The sequence below is a fragment of the Dicentrarchus labrax genome, unplaced genomic scaffold (genome assembly GCF_905237075.1).
Source record: "Dicentrarchus labrax unplaced genomic scaffold, dlabrax2021, whole genome shotgun sequence".
In the NCBI taxonomy this organism is placed as follows: Eukaryota; Metazoa; Chordata; class Actinopteri; family Moronidae; genus Dicentrarchus; species Dicentrarchus labrax.
In genome coordinates this window covers 24,726,762-24,749,868 of record NW_026136715.1, presented here as the reverse complement: position 1 = coordinate 24,749,868, position 23,107 = coordinate 24,726,762, and the positions used below count along the sequence as shown (strand labels likewise).

Below are 23,107 nucleotides of genomic sequence, written 5' to 3'. Positions count from 1 at the left end.
GAACTGGGCTTAATAGAGTAACTAAGTCAAACTTAAATTCTACTGTAATAACCTTTGTATTTTGTATTATCACAATCATTCTATGTCAACTCTAAGATCCTGTATATATTTTTTAAATACACTTATATAAGTATATATGATCATTTCCTCTTGGCTGAATCCATTTCATATATGTATGGAATGAGCTACGAGGATGCAAAGACGAATGAGGAGTGAGCACATCAACATCTGGTAGTACTTTGTTTCACTTTAAAGATAAAGAATGTAGCTTTGTGTTATTGCATAACTGTACAGACTCACATGGAACCGCACACAAACATTTATACCTATACACATCATACCATTCTTAAATGTGCACTCGTTCCAGATCACTGGGTTAACTATAATAACATGATAATGTAGCCATCGATATTTGTAAGACTGCCCTGGAAGAACGTCCTCCAGTTCTATTAGTCCTTAATGCTGTAAACTTGGTCAGTCAGATATTTGCTAAAAATCGTGTCTTCTTTATGAAATCAAACGACCATTTATCATAGCTAGAAACTGTAGAAACAGAAATGATCACCAGATTTTCCCATTTCTGACTGACTGATTTTCAGACAGTCATATGGCAGGGCAAGGATTCCAACATTGGTAACAGTCCTGGGCACTTGGAAAAATGTCATAACTATGTTATACTAACTACACAAAAGACATTTTTGATTACTCCCTACTTCTGTCCATGATTGTGCTGTTTCCATAGAGGTGCAGGCCCACAGTGAGTAGGAATGTGTCAGGAGAAGAAACGGCCTGAAACTGCTCGGGGTTCATACAGTATTGCAGATGAGCGCTTCTTTGTTGCTGGGAAAATGTACAGTCAGGTAGATTTTAAGTGTGATAATCAACACTCAATAGAACGCCTGTCAGTCTGTCACAATGCGAGTTAGGAACATTTGTGGTGGGGGGGGGTAATGTACTTGAATAAGTTGGGCGTTTAGAAGAACTCCTTATCTCGACTGTTAAAGCTATAAAAAGCTTTGTTCTGTGCCACTGGACAGCCATCTGTATTGTGTTTGTGTGTCTAGTCGGAAGTCTTTGTCTTTTAATTGACGTGGATACCTGTGTGTGTGTGTGTGTGTGTGTGTGTGTGTGTGTGTGTGTGTGTGTGTGTGGTCCAGTTGTCTGTTTATCCCCTGCCAGGCGTCTCTGGCATTTGGTCTTCAGCCAGCTAGGTTGAGGGAAATCAGACGCACTGCTGTCTGCTTTATGATGAGCCGGTCCCTGTTTCTTCCTCTCTGTCCTCCACTGATAAACACGCGTCTGTCTTCATAAGGCTTATTCCCTCCACTCCATCTGTTGCTCATCAGTATTTCCACCCTCTCCTCTACAGTATCTGTTACCCTCTGATGGAGGACGATTAGTCATGAGTTTGGCTGAGTGCTGTGTCTCAAAGCGCAGGGGACATTAGAAGGACATTGAGAGCAGCCTATCTGAATGGAAAGGAGATAAAGACGAGAACACTACACTATCAGCAATTAGGACTGTTACCGTAGCCTCTGGTGGTTGTCGAGCTTGCCTCCACAACCACGTCCTGTTGTTGCTCTTTCAGTTTTTGACCCCCGCGGTTTGCCATTGCTTTCCAAGTTATGGCTCACTGGGCTGCATTACACCATAATGCAGATGTATTTCTCCACAACACGTTCATAACATTACTGGTTGGATTGAAATTGACGCTGGGGCCTCAAAGCACTCTTTCCTGAGCTAATAAACTATTGTTCCTCTTCACACCAAAATAATGCACCTGTGATATTTTCTGTAAATTGGGGTTGTAGTGCTAAATTTAAACCCGAAGGTGTCCGCGGTTGGTCAGCCTCCCAGAAACCTAGGGCGTTATATGCTGTCATTGTTTGAGACAAACACATTTAATGCCAAACTGTTACAACATATAAGATGATGTTGATTATATTATATAGTTTTATTGCATACAAATGACAAAGGAGAAGTTACATTGTATTTGACACCATTAGAAAATATCCCTTTTTTTCTTGCATTGTTAAAAGCTTAAATACATAACTTAATACAAATTTGAAGCGTGTGAAAATTGTTGAATTCCAAGTCCAGCTATAGCAAGAGATCTGCAGGGCTTTGTTGCAGCTTGGAATGCAAATGTAAGGTTTAATTGGAGTACATTAAAAGTTAAATAAATGTCATTTAGCAGAGGCTTGTGGATTTTACCTTTTAGCTGATAATAACACATAACAATCAAGACATCTAGCTCATTATGAGCTGTACTAGTTGTACACAGTTGTATAATGTCCTCCATGGCTCTAGAGGAGCAGGGCAATCAAGAGAAAAGACGCTGTTGAGACGCATTATGGGTAATGTAGCATTCAACATTTCGACCCATACAAGGGACAAAAAGCCAGTATGTCTCAGCCTTAGCTGCTTTTTGACCATCCTTTTTTTAACCTGTACCTTGTGAGTGCCAAACTTTATGAAAGCACAATAGTACATTTCTGGATTTCCCCTTTAAGTAGCTGCGGTGGTTCCATAGAAAGAAAATGTATGATATATCCATATTTGAAGCTAATAAGAGACACTGTGAGGTAGATGAGTGGAAGTAGCAGTAAAACACAATTTTAAAGTCGATTAAGATGCAAAAAGTACTTCACTAGTTTAAATGAATGATTTGATAATAATAAGGAAATAATAGCCACTACTTCCATGCACAGCCCTGTTCAGACATGTTTGCGTGTAAGAGAAAAGGGTGAGGAGAAAAGTGCTCTGAAATCAATATTTCAGTTCAGGAAAGCATCTCGAAGGCCGGGCAGTGTTTTCGTGTTTACAGTACGTGTGTGTTTGGTGTTACAAAAGAAGGAGATACTGTACCAGGGCCTACGACACAGTGCAGATATAGCAGGTGGACCGGAGATAGAGATAGATGGACCGGTTGGAGGAGAGAAAGAATGAGTCACGATGTACAGAGAGAGAGAGAGAGAGAGAGAGAGAGTAGATTAGAAAAAGAGGGATGAGAGGGGGATAAACGCAGCGAGACAGCCGACGGAGAAAGAGGGATGTCACAAGGAAAGAGGGAGGTAGGGTGAGAGGCAGACACGCAGCAAGAAATAGCGAGAGAGAGAGTGTGAGGCGGTAAGCCGGTCGTTTCCCTCATGAGTTTGCATGTCGGGCAGCGCAGACAGCCCTGCCTCTTTCTGTGCTACGTCACAGCAGAGCAGAGCGGAGGGAGCAGGACTACCCTGATGCTGACAGCAGGAAAGGAGCACTCCAGCCTGCCAGGAGCCGGCTGCTGCATCTTGTCAGTGGACCTCTTAGATCACTTATTGACATCACGGAGCTCTTTTTGTTTTCCCCATCACCCTCACTGTGAGCCCGCCAGAAGAGAGGAGCTGGATTGACAAAACAAATAAAAGGATTCTGCTGCTTCTAACTCTCAAAACCTTTTGGACTATTCTTCATCCTCTTTTGCTGCTGTCAATCATTCAGCTGTCACAGCGAGCATTACTATCATTCGCAAAGGATACAGCTGTGCCTTTTTTACACTGGAGGTCAAGCGGATTTCAGACTGGATCATATGGATTGAGGACTAGATCCAATAAACCATGAACTCCATTCAAAAGACTTTGAACTACATCAAATGGATTCTGGAGTGAATCAGAGCTTGATTGGGACTCCTTGAAATCTGAACTCTCCATTATCAGGTTCATTCTCTTTAACCTGTGTGTGGATGTCAGATCCATCTTACCTTTACTCAAAAAGGCAGGTTGCTTAAAGACAAACTCAGACTTTGACTGCAGATGTGGAGCATATGTGCCTGTAGATTAAGATTGTGACCTATGAGTAAGAAATGGTGTTAATGGTTGTGTTCCCCAGTGGTGCTGACGAATGGATACCTCATCACTGCTGACTCACCACTAGACCAAAGATGCCATGCCCCATTGCCCTCAAGTTAGAATTAAAGCCTTTAATTTTAACAAATGGACAATCTGTTAGTCGTTTCACTTGATTTTCACCTCGGAACACCTGAAAGCATGGCAGCTCCTAATTACTTTATTCTTCAATTTCAGAAGTGTTAATATAAGCTAGTTGTTTCACTTGTTCATTGTCAAGAATGACTGAAGAAAAAACCTGTCCTTTCTTTGTAACCCTTCCAGAGCACCATGCATTCAGAATTTCACAAAAGGCCTCAGTAACGGCTTAAAACATTTGCCCTTGCTCTTTTTAAACCAAGGACAACAACATTGATTGTTTTTACTCTTCAGCATTCACCCTGCTCACTTCTTGTGACGGGTGAAACTCAAAGCCAATTTATTTGGACACATCAGAAGCTGGTTTTTCCTTTATGTTTGGATTGTAGTCACACTTAGGATGGGATAACTATACGTTGAACTAAGTGCTTAAGTGACCCCTCGTTCATCATGGTGGTGACTCGTCTGGAGCTGGAGCTACGCTACCAGGGCAAGAAGTTACGTGGAGTGACATGGAAACTGACTCGATCAGAACATGGATTCCTGCCAGAGAGCTCCTGGCTCATTGCTGCCCAGATTATAGTGCCGTTCCTGGTGTCAGGGCTCGGAATGGTCTCCGCCGGTATTGTTATGGACCTTATACAAGTAGGAAAATCTCTGAAAAACCATTTGTGGAATTAGTTTAGAGAGATTGATGGAGGGATGGATGAATAGGCTTGGATATTGTCTGAAATGTTTTGATACTAATGACACTACTATAGCCGAGTTTCAGGTTAGGGTTACAAAATGCCTTTCTTTCATTAAGCAAGAGAAAAAGCTTCCCAAAGGTTAAATGCTATCACAAACCTATCACCAGACAGTTCTGCAAAACCCTGGATTTTATGTCCAGTGCAAACATTTCAAGATTCCCGCTTTCTAAGTGCATGACTAATGCTGTATGTCAAGGTTAGGGCAAGATTGTAGCTATGGCAAGCTAGCTAAGGCTAAGGTTTGGTTGGGGCAGGTAAGGAGACTGTCTTCAGGGCAAGGGCACAAGTCAATTTTCATTTAAAAATTAAAAGTCTTACTTAAAAGCTTATGGGAAGATTGTGGTAACCTTCAGTAAAAAGGCAAACATTACTTGCAGGTCTGTAATGGGTCCGACTGATCAGAAAGAATAAGGAAAAAAGGGCAAGTATTTTGAGGGCAACTTTTGGTCCTTGACAGTTTTTGATACTCTGCTACAGACACATTTCAGTTGTTGCCATAGAAGCGTTGTGGTTCGATATGGACCTTCCCGGCACTATAGATGAATGGGTGGATAGACTGACTTCACACAAACAGATTATCATGGGGGAATGGATGAATGAATAATGTGCGGAGATGAGTGTCCGTGTACGTACTGCAGACAGACAGCCATCGACAGCTAGATGGGTGATGGATGGGTAAACAGTAGAGTGAGAGGCAGAGATTGACTTTACCTGCTGCTTAAGTAAGAATGTCTCAGCTGGCATCATTTTCCTATCCACATGTACAAGTTAGGGTCAGACGGACTTAAGCCTTTTATCAAAAATTATTTGTCAATTTCATTCACCTTCTGTATGACTCGGCCAGCTCTTTGACCACATAGCGTCTTTTAAACCTATTTTGTGTGAGGAGAGAGTAGCAAGAAAAAAAGATTGATTGTTAAATTGGAGGATGGATCTTGCACAGATGGAGGGAGGTGTTTCCTTACAAACAGCCGGATAACTGGATGTATGAATGGATGGATGGATGGAAATACCGAAGCAGCCACTAGTTTGACCAGTTTTGCCTTCCCATTGACAGCGTTTTCTGTTCAACAGATGGAACCTTGTGTAACATCCACCTTTCTCAGCTTTTCAAATCAGATTTAGATGTGGGAGGGAGAGGAGAGCTTTGGGATAAAAGCGAACACTTAATTTAATAAGCGGTTGGAGGATGAAAGAAAGGAGGCCAGAGAAAGAGAGAGGTATAAAAAAAAACGTATATCCTGGTATCACATTGAAGAGAATAAGTAGATCCTGCATTACAGAGAACTGCAGTTAAACAAAGCCATGTCCGCACTGTTAAAATATAGCTTGAGCTGTTCTGAAAATAAGTGCACATGCTGATGTTACAGTAATGATGTCTCTAGTGGTGATACGTATTAATATCGGTCATTAAAATGACAGTGACAACAAAAATATTATAAACCTTTCTTCTCCTGAGAGAAGTAGACTAGCACATGGTTTCGTTATCTTGGCTTTAAGCCCATCACACTGAAGCAGCAGCAGCAGTATTACAGCAGAAGTGGGCCATGTCCCAAGATAGCCTCCCAACACGACAGCCGTCAGAATAGACCCGCCAGTCCGGGACCTGAGAGCGACGTGTATAAATAGACACACACACACACACACACACACACACACACACACACACACACACACAATTCTACTGTTCACTATGCTCTTATTCATCGCTCTGTACGGCCTTGTGGCCTTGTTTAACCCCTTCAAACCTCATCACCACCTCCCCTCGTTGCTGTTGTATAAACAATTCAGGAGGCCGAAAGGATTTCATTGGTTTGTGCAACGTTGGTGGGTGGAGCCAAAGCACAAGTGCACAACGAAAGACTGGCCGAGGAAGGAGCTCAAGTGAAACTTTTTAGAAAGATATTAATGACTTTCAAAACATTAGATCTTTTTTCATCATTTTGGGTGAACAGGCTTGCTAACTAGCTTAGCTGTACCTTTTTTTTCATTTTGCTTCAATCTCAGCCAGATGAAGTGCTAACGCTACCTCTGGGGCTAGCTGCTACTCCGCTAGCATCTGCAACTCAGTGTAGTTTATTTGATCTGTCTGTTCCTATTTAAGATAGATAAGTCTCTTCTATGGTAGCTACTTGCTGTTAGAAGTTGAAGCAGTTATGATGCTAAAAACAAATCATACATTTGTTAGCATACAAAAAAACTACAGTCCCATTAGAAATGACTAGCTCAGCAGTAAGTGTACTAATGTCACTGTAAATTGGTTTCCCACATATCCATATCCACCAGCACTCTCTTTTAATGAAATTTCTTTAGCTTGTAGCTGTAATTTCTGCTGTCTAAAAGCATCTGAAGTAGCCACATCCACTGTTGAGCTGGTGACGGTGAACCCACAGTGATCTCGTGCTTATGGGAAGGCCACCAAAAACAGAAATGTTAAAAGAAACAATGATATTAGATTGATTTGGTTTAGTTGTAAATTACCATCCCTATCTAGACAAATGGAGTCAACCACATAACTTTCATGGCTGTCAAAACAGAAGCCGGACATTCTAGTTTCTGGTAAAAAAAAACAAAAAAAAACCCTGACATTAAATCATTTCAAATTGAACGTTCATGGCTGAACAGGCCAGATAAGCGTTGTATCTATTTGGCTGTACCCCTTTCCTTTATATTAATTGTGGTTCACTCAAAAAGCAGCTGTACTTGCTGCAGAAATTAATCTTGTCAAGTTCATGCAGGGACACGTTTGCTGAAAAAAACAAAACACTGTATGGGCTTTGGATTCTACTGTGCACTGGCTGAGCAAGTTAAAAGCTTTGCACACCAGCCCTAATGCATTATGTCTAGGTGTGTATCGCCTTGTGGAAAAGCTTGACCTTAATGTTATGCTAAATATTCAAATGTGTTTCTATGTTGGTCAGTTTCTTTTATTGTCACTGCTCCACTGGCATTCCTTCATTACACCCATTTAAGTTTAACCGAATAGCTTATCATATGTGTGCTTCCAGTACGTTTTCTCCTCTGAGAAATGTTTTTATAACAAAAATTCTTGTCTGTTTCTTTTTCCTTCCTTTTCCCCTCTTTCCTTCCTCCATTTCCGGCCTGTCAGTCCCTCCTCTAATCTTTAATTCCCTGTCTGCCTTCCCCTGCTCCACATCCCTCCGCTCTTGGCAGCTGTGTTGTCCTTTTATATGTGCATCTATTTAAAGATCTAAAGCGTCTCGGCCCTGCCAACTCAAGTTGTAGTCAGAAAATATGATGCAGACTCTGTGAACTGTACGTCTTCTATAAACCCACTGAACCTGTGTGGTATGGCGTGGCGTCAGATGATGCTCAGAGATGTGGAAACAGTAAAAGTAGGCTACTGGGTTAGTCGAGAATATGTGATGTGGTTATTTAACTGCATCAGAAAGGCACAAGGTTCAGGGGGTTCATCTGTGGAGGTGGAGGTGACACTAGGTGTTTTTTTTTTTTTTATTTTTTGTTTAGAATTGAAATATGTCAGTATTCAGATGGAAGAACTGAAAGAGTTGTAATTTAGTGAATTTATATATGTTTTATGTTTTAGTGCAATGCTCTGTAAGTGTATGCAATATTTAATTTCCTGTGTGTGTGTGTGTGTGTGTGTGTGTGTGTGTGTGTGTGTGTGTGTGTGTGTGTGTGTGTGTGTCTCCAGCACTGGGAGGTGTTTAAGGTGATAACAGAGGTGTTCATCCTGGTGCCGGCACTGGTTGGACTCAAAGGAAACCTGGAGATGACCCTGGCCGCTCGCCTCTCCACTGCAGTAAGGGCCGGATGTTAAATGTTTTTAGGGCTTCATGCAGTATTATATTCGACTCAGAACTTGACAACTTTCTTCAAACCCTGTTTAATGGCAGTATTTGTTATTATTTAAGAGAACTGTTTCAATCCTACAACTTAATTTACTACCATACATGCAATTTATCATTTAAACCTTTTAAACCTTTTGATATCATAGGAGACCCTAAAGAGCTAACATCAGTGGCAACCATAGATCCATCAGGTAGTTTATATTGCTATAATCTTGAATAGTTTCTGGAATGATCACGTGTAATACAGAAAGACAGATACGTGGTACTGTGCAGATGGCACAGCATTTCTGCCGTTTTTATACAGCCTGGGTCTCATTTCACAGTTTTGGCAGTCCTTCCTAACATTTTGATCACATTTCAAGGACCAACTTCATAGCCGAGATCTGGGGACACGGTGACATTGTTATAATTCAGTCCAGCAGGACAAGAATAAAAAAAACAAACAACAATCAGACAATATTACAATGTTATTGCAAACATATGGGGTATCAAAAATACTCACTGGGTACCTGTATTTTCATAACAGTAACAGTAATACCATTACTTTGTAACAAGACAGGAAAACAACAACAGGGTAACAGTGCAGATATTGAAGCCCTTATTAACATGTCACATCTTATATAGCTATAACATTTATTTTTATTTTTTTTGTATGTTTTTAAAATGATGATAAATACGGAGGAACAGTAATGTTTTGGGGTTGTAATATTTAATGGACCCCAGTGGACAATATTTTGCACAGACCGTACAGCTCAGCAGCTGTACAGCCATGTTTTATATTTGTATATATTGTCTCTTTTTATTGTCTCTATGTTTTATCTTAATTTATATTTTTCTCGTTTATTTGTTATGTACTTACTTACAAAGGCAAATTGCTTGTAGTGAAACCTGTTTGGCAATAGACCTGATTCGAATATAAGGTCCATCTGATGGAAAAGAGAACCAGTACGCCTCTTGTAGTTTGGTTTCATGATGTCATAGTACTAGGTGATTACATAAGCAGTCTAATTTATTACTAGGTCCCTCCTAAATGCCAATACCAATGTTACTGCCCTATTCCCTCTACTTCTTCCCTGTACCTGACAGTAGGAACCCGGTATGAGAACATAATTACAGTATACTTTGTGGGCTATGATCTAAAGTGTTCAAACCCTCAAAAGTCTTTACCTTCAGTTTGAGCCTCAAACAGTGAGCTATAATATTGTTGTCAGCATGTAATTGTAACACTTTATTCTCCATTTTGTCAGACCGATAGAACTTGAATTATGGAAATTGTTGCCTTTCCTTCCACATTCTAATTGAAATGACTGATGGTATTTCTATGTTTGTAGGCCAACACGGGCCAAATGGACGACCCTGATAAACAGTGGACCATGGTGTGCAGCAATCTGGCTCTCATACAGGTAACATACTTACTGTATACTGTATACTGTATACTCATACAGTTTATTGTTTTCAGTTCAGGTAAAAATAAGAAAATAACCATTGAGATAGTTTGTTTAGGTGCCTTTGGTCTTTGGTATTTTGTGTTTAGTGTTATATGTGTTAACATATTATCTTAGCTATAGTGTCAGTCACAGTCATTGTTGCACTCCAGTAGAAAATTCTGATTGTCCCTTCTTTTTATTGTCTGCAGGTTCAGGCGACAGTGGTGGGCTTCCTCGCAGCAGTGGCAGCCGTGTGTTTAGGAGCAATTTCTAGAGGGGGGGTTGAACTGGACCAGGCTGCTGTTCTCTGTGCTAGCAGCATCATCACTGCCTTTGTAGCCGCTCTATCCTTAGGTAAGTAACCAGGGATTGTTTTGCATCAGGAGTCGAATAAAACTCAATATTTATTACTGGCTTTTTTTGATTGTTTTGGCTTAAGTTCCAATTTACAAAACTCTTAACACAAAATGCCACACCACTACATTTTGCCCTATAAAATCTCACACAGCAGCCACAAAATGAAAACATTGAATCAAATTAGGTGAAACATCAAGCAGAAGGTTTATTAGAAAATCACAATTCTCGTTAAAGTCGTTATAAAAGAATACTGTCAATTACAAATTTTCATCAAAGCAGAGTGTGTGTAAAAATGTGTAATTTATGTAGAGGTCACTTGTCAGTTTGGCTCTTTGTATTAAAGGTCCAGTGTGTAGACTTTAGTGACATCGAGTGGTGTAGTTGCAGATTGCAACCCACTTGCTTCACCCTCCCTTTCCAAGAAGCTATGGTTGCCAGAAACGCATGATAAACACAAACGGCCCTATATAAAGCCAGTTTTCAGTTTACTGTAGAAACATGGTGGCTCAACAACATTCTTTGCCACAGAAGGTGTATGCAGATATAAACAGGTCATTCTAAGGTAACAAAAACAGAATAATTCTTATCTTCAGGTGTATACAGGAATGAAAACATACCTGAATGAATATAATATTCCATTTCTGCCAATAGCTCATTCTAAACATTACACACTGAGTTTTCACATTGAAACTGAGAAAACTGAGCCAAAGCGATTGTATTCTACTATGCTACTGGACCTTCGGTCAGCTGGCATTAATATTCTGGGTTTATCAGGAACTGCAGAGAGAAAAATACTTAAATCAATGTGTAAATGCTGTGTAATGGCTCCAGTGCCATATTTAACTGACAGACACAAGAGTGGCACCAATCTCCTTCGGCAACAAAGGGATTAAGAGTATTTTCTAAAATGGCACACTAATCCTTCAGTAAAAGCAAAAGGTAAATGTAGCTTCTATTTGTCTCTTTTTACTCACAATGACTAGGTTTACATGCACACTAATTTCCCACTGTTATTCCAAATATGACAGTATTCCACATTTGAGAAGGGTCATGTCAATGGCATATTCTGTTTGGATATTCCTAATTCGTCCTTATTCCGAATGTAGCATTTTCCGATTAGGACATGTAAGATATGCTGATGTTATTGGGAGTATTCTCTATACGTGTATACAGAGTATTTGCTATATGCGTGTCTTTTTGGATGTGTATGCTTTTTTGTGGATGCACAAAAGAAAAGGCCCCATTCTTGGTAGGAAGCAGAAACACAGCTACTTTTGAACATTATGAAAGACTTAGATATTAACCGTTTTTTGGATATGTGCAAATATCACAACACCCACCTTTAGAAGGTTGTTAAATGAAAGAAGGAGGCTGTGTTCACAAACAAGTCTGCTACCAGTGGAAACCTTTGAAAACATTCTCTTTTGATGCACAAAGGCTGAATGGCTCAAGCTGCTCCAGCTATTCAACTTTTACCAAATGAAAAGGAGTGAAATTCCTGTTGGACATACACAGTACGTCATTAACTGTTACATTAATCAGAATATGCACAGCTGCATGTAAAAGGGAATTTGTCTATTTCATAATAACGGCAAATACTGGAATATTTAGTGCATGTAAAGGTAGTGATTGTTAAACCAGACACCATAAATGAGTCCAGTTATAGCAGCAGGTGCACTTCTCCCCTTACCGCCCTTTCCGCTCAACTTATAACTGCATTATCCATAATTTATCCTCACCATAAATGTTCCAGTGTTCAGCAGACGTGATGAGTGAGGGAACTGAATTGCCCCTGGTCCTGTTTTTGTGTCTCAGCGGGGAGTAATCTTTTTCCCAGTTTTCCTCTCCTTACCCTGCCATGTTTAATATTCCTCTATAAATCATTTTTCTTGTATTTCTTATTTTGCTCAAAAGCTCGTTGTAGTCTTCTGCTCTTTTCCAGCAAGCTGTCACTCTGAGAGGCCGGTCGGCGTTCTGAAAATCCTCTTTATTGACTTTTTCTCCATCGTCCCATTTTTTTGTTTCGTTCCTTATAGAGTAACTAATTTGTAACTCATTTCTTCCGCCCTCACAGGCTTGGTGATGATCGGAGTGATCATCGGCTCCAGGAAGGTGGGGATCAACCCTGACAACGTGGCCACCCCCATCGCTGCCAGTCTGGGTGATTTGATAACCCTGTCCCTGCTGGCCGGGGTCAGCAGCACACTCTATGAATACATAGGTGAGGAAACACTGGAGGCGGAGGTTAAAAAAAGACCTGTTTTGCAGTAAAAATACAATAAATACGAAACTACAGACAGACTTAGGAAACCCTTGCAATAAGGAAGACGACAGTGTTTGTCCAATATGAAGGGACCCAAACTTTATAGAAAGCGTCCACCAAGGAGTGAACACATTGGGACTACATTCCATTATAAAACTGTGCCATGATTCTTTTGTTGGAGTAACATCCTTGATCCAAAAGAACCAAATGTTCTTCCTGGCAGCAACAGCCAGTAGATTGAATAACCTCTTATGTTTGATATTTTTAATATGACTGTCTGGCATACCAAGGAGGCACATAGGGTTTAGACAGGTGTCATTTTTTAAGTTTGTCATGTCAACCAGAACACAAGATGGCAGCAGAAGTCATGTTTATTTTTTCAGAAAGCTCATCATGTGTCTGCACACTGAAGTATTGTAGTGTAGCTTGCTTCCTGTATTCACAGTACCTCTCTCTGTCTCATTTTTCAAGCTACTTTATGTAAGTGTCCCTATCCCTCATCTGTTTATCTAACTGTTTGAGAAAGTGTTTCTACATGTGTGAATGGGTGCATGTGTACTTTATGGCTGGCTGTTGGCTTTTATCTTGACATAAATATTAATGACTTGAAATGTATAAAAGCCTTTTATATAGTATACTCAAGGTGGGGATTTTGTGGGTATACCATCATTTAAGATGATACCCAGCTATAAATATTACATTTGTAAAGTAATGATGTCAATAGATTTGTAACAGAGATGTGTAATATTACAGTACTACACATACCAGTATACAATATCTTGTCAGGTTTTTATTTTACTGCCATCTCTCCTTGTACATCATAGCATTGTTAACCCATTAATGACTAACGACTATATTTAGTATGATAAGGAAAAGTCCTACTGATTCTTTTCTGTCAGAGGTGAAAACCTAAAATCTGCAGTGAAAACTGTCAAGATGTGATGATAAAATCCAAATATTTGATTTAACATATGCATCGTGCCTTAAATAAAAGACAAAGTAGATTTTCTTTTAGAAGAAATGAAATGCAGAAATACACAAAATAAGTGATTCAATATATTAATATAATGTTTAAACAATATTTACACTGCATCAAAGAACACATGAAATTGAAATTAAAGTTGTTGTGCATCCAATTGTAAGTCAGTACTTTCTATCATACTATACTCATACTGTATTTAGTTGTTTGCCACTAGGAGTTACTCCCATAATAATACATTAAAATGTCTCTTAGGTCTGCACAATGGCAATACTGGACCAAAAAGATCCAACGGATTATCATTTAAAAAAATCTACATTATATATGTGTGTATCAAAAAGGGTAAAAATCTGAAATGCTGTACCTGTTGTTCTAGAGGTGTTTAACTGGTAAACACAAAAAGCTACCCCTTGTAACTAATGACTAGGAATAACTAATGGCAAACAAAATAATGGTGAAGGAAAATAAACTGTGGACATTAATGGGTTAAGTGTCAACTATTAATAGTAGTGCTGGTTATTGCTTGATTCATGGTTTGTCTGAAAGTGTTGCAGGTTTTTATTTATATTTATTTTTGGTGACCAATAAACCAAAAAGTATTTTTATTTCCTCACCTCCTCGTGCCTGGCCCCGTCCCACAGATGTATGGTACCTGTCCCCCCTTGTGTGTCTGGTCTTCCTGGCTCTGATCCCACTGTGGGTGTTGGTGGCCCGACAGAGCCCTCCGATCAGGGAAGTTCTGCGCTCAGGGTGGCAGCCAGTAATAGTAGCCATGTCCATTAGCAGGTATGCACTCCAGCACCTTTTAATTATTCTGAATTAATAATTGGCATGCAGTTCTGATTCCCTCTGTGTTTGTGATTTCCAGTTTTGGAGGCCTTATATTGGACAAGACAGTGAGTGATCCCAACTTTGAGGGCATGGCTGTCTTTACGCCCGTCATCAACGGTAAGTGGATCTTTCTGGTCTTTAAAGCTCAACGGTGACACAAGGAGTAATCAAACTGCAAGTTTTTATGGGGTGTTGTTGTCCAGAGTGACAGTTCAGAAACACTCACAGACCATCAATGTTTATACAGCGGTGTTTAATAATAATAATACATTTTATTTAAAGGCGCCTCTCTGGGCACTCGAGGACACCGTACAACACATAAAAAGTTAAAACAGTGAGAAATAAGAGACAGATAAAAAAGACAATGTAGAGAGTTAAGTGGGGTATGCAGTTCTGAATATGTGAGTTTTTAGTCTTGATCTGAAGAGTGTGAGAGAGTCCAGGTTCCTGAGGTCCGGTGGGAGTGAGTTCCAGAGTTAGGGGGCAGAGCGGCTGAAAGCCCTCCTCCCCATGGTGACGAGGCGGGCGGGAGGGACAGAGGTTGACAGAGGAGGCAGATCTGAGGGGACGTGAAGGGATGGCGATGTGGAGAGTTCAGACAGATAAGGAGGGGAAAGGTTGTGGATGGCCTTTAATGTAAACAGGAGGATTTTGAAGTTTATGCGGAGTTTGACTGGGAGCCAGTGGAGTTGCTGCAGAACAGGGGTGATGTGGTGGATGGAGGGGGTTCTGGTGATGATCCGTGCTGCAGAGTTCTGAACCAGTTGAAGTTTATGGAGGTATTTGTGAGGTAGACCGAAGAGAGGGGAGTTGCAGTAGTCGATGCGGGAGGTGACAAGGCTGTGTACAAGAATGGCAGTGGAGCGGGGAGAAAAGGAGGGGCGGAGGCGCTTAATATTATGTAGATGGAAATATGCAGACCGGGTGATGTTATTGATATGGGATTGGAAAGATAGTGTGCTGTCAAGGATGACACCCAGACTCTTAACCTGGGGGGAGGGGGAGACAGAGGAGTGGTCGATGGTGAGGGAAAAACAGCTTTTGAGAGGGTTGATTTAGTACCAATAAAAAGAAATTCTGTTTTATCACTGTTAAGTTTGAGGAAGTTGGAAGAGAACCAGGATTTGAGCTCGGGGAAGCAGTCAGTGAGGGAGGAAGGTGGAAGAGTGGGATTGGGTTTGCTGGAGATGTAGAGCTGGGTGTCATCTGCGTAGAAATGAAAGTGGATGTTGTATTTGCGGAAGATATTGCCAAGGGGAAGGACTTAGATGATGAAGAGAAGGGGTCCCAGGAAAGAGCCCTGGGGCACACCAGTGGTGACGGGGGACGTGTGGGAACTGCAGGATTGGAGTTGGATGAACTGAGTGTGCCCTGAGAGGTAGGATGTAAACCTGTCAAGGGGTGTGTGTGAAATACCAATGGAAATTAATCTGTTGAGGAGGATAGTGTGAGAGATGGTGTCGAAGGCCGCACTCAGATAGAGGAGGATGACAATAGTGAGTAAACCAGAGTCTCATCTAACCAGATTAGTGCAGATTCAGTGCTATGGAGGGGGCGGAAACCAGACTGAAATTGTTCGTATAAGTTGTTAAGGGTTAGATGAGAATGAATTTGGGAAGCAACAGTTTTTTCAAGGATTTTGGAGAGGAAAGGTAGGTTGGAGATGGGACGAAGATTATTATAATTATAAGGGTCAGCACCAGGTTTTTTCAATATTGGAGTGAAGTTTTGAAGAGTGTAGGAACAATTCCAGTGGAGAGTGAGGAATGGATGATGGCAGAGATGAGGGGGAGGAGAGAAGGGAGGCAGGCTTTCACCAGAACTGTGGGGAGGGGATCTAACTGACAGGTGGAGGACTTGGACTTTAGGATGAGGTCTGAGATATCTGAGTCAGAGGGGAGCTGAAAGAAGGAGAATGAGAGAGACGTCAGACAGGGTTCAGGCGAGGTGCTGAGGGAGGAGCTTGGGCCTAGGTGCAGGTGGATCTGATGAATTTTCTGATTGAAAAAGGACATCAGGGAGTTACAGAAAGCAGTTGAGTACAGATGGAGAGGGAGAGAGGCCGGGGGTCTGAGAATATTGTTGAGAAGAGAAAACAGTGACTTGGAATTACCTTTATTTGAACAGATTATGCCAGAGTAGTAATTGAGTTTGGTTTGAGAAATGCAGTCCTTATATTGTAAAATGTGATTTTTCTGCATGTCTTTGTGAACAAGCCCAGTTTCCTTGTACAGTTGCTCAAGCTGTCGACCTTTGGCTTTCATCTGCCGTAGTTCGGAAGTGAACCAAGGGGCAGAGGTGGAGAAGGAGACAGACCTGGTTTTCATAGGAGCGAGAGAATTAAGAATGGTGTTGAGGCCATTGTTGAAGTGGGAAGCCAAGTCGTCGGGGGTGGATGAATTGTGAGTGTTCAGGAGACAGCTGATACCAGAGGAAAGTGCATCAGGATTAATTTTCTTAATGTTAGGGAATGAGATAACACGTGGGGGCTTTGTTGAGGACAGAGTGAGTTTGACATTGAACGACAGAAGCAAATGATCAGTTATAGGAAGTTCATCTGCAGTACGGTTGGAGGGAATGAGACCAGAACAACAGACTAAATCCAGAATGTGACCCTTTTGAATGAGTGGGAAAGTCAATATGCTGCTGGAAGCCAAAGCTGTCAAGACAGGATGCAAAGTCACTGGTTAGAGGGAGAGTTTAGTGGTACAGATTAGTGTAATGCCTGTATGACTCCAAGCACAATGCTAAAGACACGTCAGCAGGGCACAGGTGAATTCAAATAAACACATATCTAATGTAGAGTATGTAATGAACACAGCTAGAGATGCAATCACAAGTGTACTGATATTGACATTATATTGACGTAAAACGTGAATGCTGTCAGCAGTAGGAAGGACTCATACAGAAGCTTCAATCAAAGCAAGCAAAACCTACATTATGACCGAGTGGATCCTGATGTCGTAACCGCATTCATTTCAAAGTCAAACCTTATTTGGAGGTACAGGTTGTGCTCTTTGTGTGCTTCCTGTGTGGATCGGAGCAGCATACTAAACACTGAGCTGACAGCACAGTCCAGCTCTCAGAACAGAATAGTAATGCTCCTGACTCAGATTTCACTGAGATCTGGTGTTGAGTGCACCACTAATCCCCAACAACATAGCTCGGCTTCATCAAATGACTTTTTTGATTGATTTCCTTCCTTGCAGGCTGCCACTGGCAGCTGGTAGTTTTCATGTTTTTTCCCCACCTTAAACTTATTATCTCGCTCGCAAGTAATATTGCGTGGTTGTGCAGTTGTATGCAGTGATTTTAAAATGCAGGTGAGTTTAAGGAAGGCCGACAGGTGACCTTACAAAATTAAATGCTGTAAAGCATTGCTTTCAAGAGTGGTGTTATCAGAAAATGGAACACAGAAATACAATAATGGAACTAAAAGAGTAATGTAAATTTGGTTATTTCTTCTATTGAAAAGTCTTGTTTCCAGCAAGTGACTCTGAAGCCTCAGAGCTTACATCAGCAATCATCAGAAACTGTCTGATTAACAAGACTGAGTCTGACCAGACATTTAGTGCCAGCAGTTTTTGATACTCTGTGCTACAGCCACCTTTCAATCAGTGCCAAGAAAGCATTATGGTCCAGGAACCAGCACTAACAAAAAAGGGCAGTGATCAGTTCTTGAATTGACATTGTGAAATGAGCTGAAACCACTGGCAGTCTGGGGGGAAGGAAACCAGTTGCAAATCACATGCAATACTTTGGAAAATGTTTGGCTGTATACATGATTTACAGTGAATGGGGTAAACCATGCAGTACTGGCAACATGTTCTGTAAATGAAGCCTTAAAACCACTAGAACCTTTTCAGAAGCTCCAGCTATTTCAGACGCACCAGTGGCCATCGTGGAGCATCAGACTGCTTTGATCATCTCAAGTTCTATTTTTGCCATCTTTCAGAACACTTACGAGTTGCTTTAAAGGTGCAGTGTGTAACATTTAGGAGAATCTTTTGGCAGAAATGGAATCGAATATACTATAAAATATATATGTATATATATATATATATATATATGTAGGTGTTTGTTGCTTTTATCTACAGACAGGTACATTAGCTGCAAACGTTAGCATGTCTGTAGCTTATTTCCTATAACCAAGGAGCATTTCACACTACCTTAATTGGTGTGGTTACAGATTATGTAAGAAAAGAAAAACCTTCACAAAAGCACATCCACTGTGTAGCATCAAAGTTTAGGCTAACCTTAGCGACTCTGTCCTGCTCTTTATTGGATTTGGGGAAGTTTACACTCCAGCTCCACCAATGCTTCATGCTTTGTCAGGTCTGTCATCTTCTGAAAGGAGTTCAAGTTGATCAGGGCTATGCTGTTCGAACTTAGTTCATAGTAAGGTACAGCAGTTTCTCTATGTCTTTGTCCTCTCGTGTTGGACTGATTGCAGGACAGGACGGGGCTGGCTAGCTTGCTAACTGTAGCAGAGATCTCTGCAACACAATGCGTATACGTCTTTGACGTAACGTCTGAACTTCTTCTTCACATTCTGTTGATAATGTTTGCCATATTTTATTATTACATATTACCCAAGGTACCTTTTTAAGTGCATTAGAGCCTCAAGCAAGAGAGAGATCATCTCACTTTGTTAGTGATTCACTACAAGACCTAAATGGAGGGAAAACAATATTTTGCGGTGTGTACTGATTTTGTAATCTTACCCATGTCCAATCCCTAACAATTTAACTTGTTTGGATTTGCATGCAGCTCTTTTCTCCATGAGAAAGTGTCAATCGACTGTAGAAAATCTGAGAGTTAAACAATGTCTGAAGGTTTGCAGTTACTTCATACACATAGAAAACTGATTTTCACCCCATAATGCTGTTTTTGAATGATGAAAAATGCAGTGAGACAGGGAGAAGTGGAGGCAAATAAGAAGCAGCCTTCAGAGTAAGTGGTTTGGCTGTGAGGTGATGCATGCTGGGATCCACTGAGTATAGTGGAGAAGTCAATATAAACCACTAATGGTGCACACCCAGTGCCCTGGCACAGCTGACAGGGCCTTTAATAACCATCGACTCCCACTGTCACTGTTTCTCATTTTGTCTGTACCCATCTTCCCGCTGTTTCTCAATCTCTCTCTGTCTTTGCACCGCTCTCTGCTCCATTCTAAATTCAACAATCTGGTTTGAATTTCCCATTTTCCCTCACTGGCTTGCTTATAAACCAGTATTATGTTTTACTTAAAGTTCCCCCAAGTCTTTTCCATCTAACAAAAGAACATCTGTGCTGTTTTTTGGGGTAAATACTTGGAGAGGTGTTTGATGTAACTGAATTAGGCACAGATACCCTTGTCAACAGCAAAATTAAATTGGACTTTGTAAAAGCGGTGGGATCTGGAAAAGTTGTTTTGCATTCAGCAGAAATGCGGCTTCGAAGGAGTGAATAAAAAATGCTCGACTCGCACCCGAACGAGAGGATAAAACCTTATCTCATATCGCTCATGTTTAACCCCGGTGAGCTGTTGTGTTGCTTTGAAGTACGACACATCTGGGACCGGTTAAAAAATCTGCAAATGACTTATCAAACAGATCTGACATCTTGACACAAAGTTAGTCAGAACAAGATATCTGTCATAAATTCAGAAAGGGAAGGCAGATAATGGTTTTTGCACAGCCAGAGTCATATTTCACTGTCTGAACCAAACGGCTGCACAAGGTTGATTTTCTTTCCATACGCACGTGTTGCTGCTCTCGTGTCTTTCTGAGATATCGGGTGGAGCTTTTGTTTGTGTTCATCTCTTGCTGTGACTCCACTAGCCAGATTTTAGCTGTGCTTTGGTCTGTGTGGCTTACTAAGATGGACTCCCCTCTCTGTAAACCCCAGGCCGGATCCAACCGGGCCAAGCTTGTGTCATTAGTTGGCTTAATTTGTGTGCAGGCGACGATGAAAGAGATGTAACTGATTTTAAAGCTGTTGTGGAAAATAATTTTCTGTTTCAGTTTATGGTGATGTTACAGAATCAATATCAGATTTTCAAATCATTGTGGTTGGGGAAACAATAAGTCTTTGTCTGACATTTGTTGGAAAATGTTTTGGTCACACATAATTAATCATGATGTTGTTGATGAAGTCAATTAAAATGGCTGCTCTACTCTATATTCAATCATTCACTCACCCGCTCTGTCTTTCCTTCCCCCTGTGTAGGAGTGGGTGGCAACTTGGTGGCCATCCAGGCCAGTAGGATCTCGACCTACCTGCACTTCTGGACCATCCCAGGGGTGCTGCCCTACAAGATGAGGCAGCACTGGCCCAATCCCTGCATCACCTTTTTCTCCTCAGGTAACACTGCCATGCTGGACGCATACCTTGGCATCTACTGTATATACATAAAATCGAAGGTATTTAAACCTCAACTGTCAATAAGAGCGACTGGAGAAAACAAGCACGTTGTTGATAATTTACTCTCTAAAGCGAACTCATTCCACTTACTACTGCATTCATTATGCATTCATGCATGCACACAGTCTACTCTGTGTTCGGGTTCCTCCTTAAAGTTGCACTAATCAGTATTTTTATTTTAACATTGGATCAACTGACTTTTTAGCATCTTTCAGCTCATTGTTTTGGTTTACTGCGCAAAACTTTACTGTTTCCCTTTAGTATCATTTTCAGCAAAACAGTTCATTAAACCCACTGCACACTACCTACCCAAACCCAATACCCATATTTTCCAATAAACATTAGAGGAGAATATCGTCAGGAGGCCAGAAAGACGACTCCAGACAGATGCTAAAGCTGATCCTGATTCTGCTGCATGTGTAAATTGGCAACTTTAGCAAACACATTTGTTAAAACAACTTTATAAGTTGATAAAATGGCAGGTGTTGTGCTTTCAGCTTGTTCTGCTTCCTCAAATTGGCCAAAAAATAAAATGGTTTAGTCATCCCAACAGCATTAAATTGGAAACAGCATATGAATTCCTCTGTTGGAGTCTAACCACTGGTGGTTAAAGAACAGTTGATATCATTTTTGATAACCAGCGAGACCTTTTTCTGGACGTCTTAAAGGCTGGACGGCTTGTTGACAGTGAGTGCTTTGATATGTGTATTATTGACTTATTATTGATATGAAATCCATATCCAGGTTTCTCAAAACCAGAATACGATGTTTATATGCACAATACATAACCTGGATACTCCAAAAACCTGATCATAACCAGGATACTAGTACACAAGTAAAGGCACTCAGTGTGACACTTGAAAATTAAACCATTTTTGAACATGAAAACAATGCAGACAGCAAAATCCAAGAATAAAGTGATCATACTACTAAAATATAGTAACCTGCCTGAATACAGTTTTTTCTGTGTCTCCCAGGGGTGAACTCAAAGTCAGCAAGGGTGCTTCTGATGCTGGTTATTCCCGGTCACCTGGTCTTCCTCTACGCCATCTCTCTGCTGCAGGGAGAGGAGGCGCCTATCTCTGTAGCCTTCACCGTCTGCTACCTGTGTGCCGCTCTGATACAGGTAAACTGATGCAACCTCACACACATTCTCTCTTTATATTCCAGTCAATGGTAGTTAATACCGAATGCTTTCTCATGAACCTATTGGCCTTCAGTTGGCCTTGAAGTTTCACATGACACTCCGATACAAACTGTGGAAACCAGTCATCAGAAGGTAAGACTTTGTACAGTGGGATAAAAATGGCTGCTGCCACCTGTTACCTAACTGTGAAATGACCGGTGCCAGGTGTTGGTGTTTCAGCGGCTCAGTGACAGAACCAAAAGTACACCGCAGTCCTGCCACGGTCACCTTTCTGAACTCCTCAACACGTCATCTCAGCTGTGAATGTTTGTAAAAAGCTGAGACTCATTAAACACACAATGTTTGATGTTTTTGTATCCTTTGGATAGTCAGTGACTGTCTGGCAACCTCTGTAATCTCTTGGAGGTTGGAATAAGTCGTAGATTTATTTATCTGCCCGAGTCCAGAAAAGCTGACTTAGATTTTGAATGATTTCACTGCTCGGTGAGCTTGGTTGAGATCACTTGCCTAGATAAAATAACACACAGAACAGGCAGGTACAGAGAGAAACACACTTAGACATATAGTCCAGTGGTTGGTCAACCTTTCTTTGTCTGACGTACACCCTCAGCCCTATCTATAACTGGATATTATGTAACACTATGAAGTGGAATGTGAAGTGAATTGAATTGTCACTGTGTTCATGCTATTTGGAGTGACAGGAGCTGGACAGTTCAACCATCCATCCATTACTTTGAACTGTCTATTTAAACTGGTTATACATTACTATAAACAAACTACAGGGTTGCCACAAGTCTGGAAAGTATTTGAAATTACTTGGATTTAGCCTACCAGAATCTCAGTTAGAGACCTCTGTGCTCCATCATCTTAACATTCACCTGTAATACCATTTTTATCCACCTGGAGCGCTGTGCCAAGCTGGATACACTTTCTTCCGATCTATCACTCTCCACATAGGCTACACACATACAGCGATGTGCTGATCACTGTGCCGTGTCGTTGGTTGTTGTGCTCTCTCGTAGGTCGTCCTACTTTAATAATGCTGCATTGTTTAGGTCAGTAAGGCTAGGTAGAAGTGTGTAAAACATGGAATAGTCAAAGATAGGATAGTTCGACGAGTTGTTGTTTGTTTAACCCGTATTTTCCATACC

General features: G+C 41.0%; 1 protein-coding gene across 4 annotated transcripts in view; it reads left to right on the top strand.

Moving 5' to 3' along the window:
* Positions 1–23,107, top strand: part of LOC127377740 (solute carrier family 41 member 3) — a 31,746-nt gene that overhangs the window by 3,394 nt on the left and 5,245 nt on the right. For 3 of the 4 annotated variants that reach the window (XM_051425891.1, XM_051425889.1, XM_051425890.1), the window contains exons 3-10: positions 8,391–8,498; positions 9,879–9,950; positions 10,184–10,328; positions 12,406–12,552; positions 14,215–14,359; positions 14,442–14,521; positions 20,615–20,749; positions 21,787–21,935. In XM_051425891.1, coding sequence (XP_051281851.1) covers positions 8,391–8,498; positions 9,879–9,950; positions 10,184–10,328; positions 12,406–12,552; positions 14,215–14,359; positions 14,442–14,521; positions 20,615–20,749; positions 21,787–21,935 — 981 coding nt within the window. Of the gene's footprint in view, positions 1–3,243; positions 4,611–8,390; positions 8,499–9,878; positions 9,951–10,183; positions 10,329–12,405; positions 12,553–14,214; positions 14,360–14,441; positions 14,522–20,614; positions 20,750–21,786; positions 21,936–23,107 lie in introns of those variants that run through there. The other variant, XM_051425892.1, reaches the window with a different exon arrangement.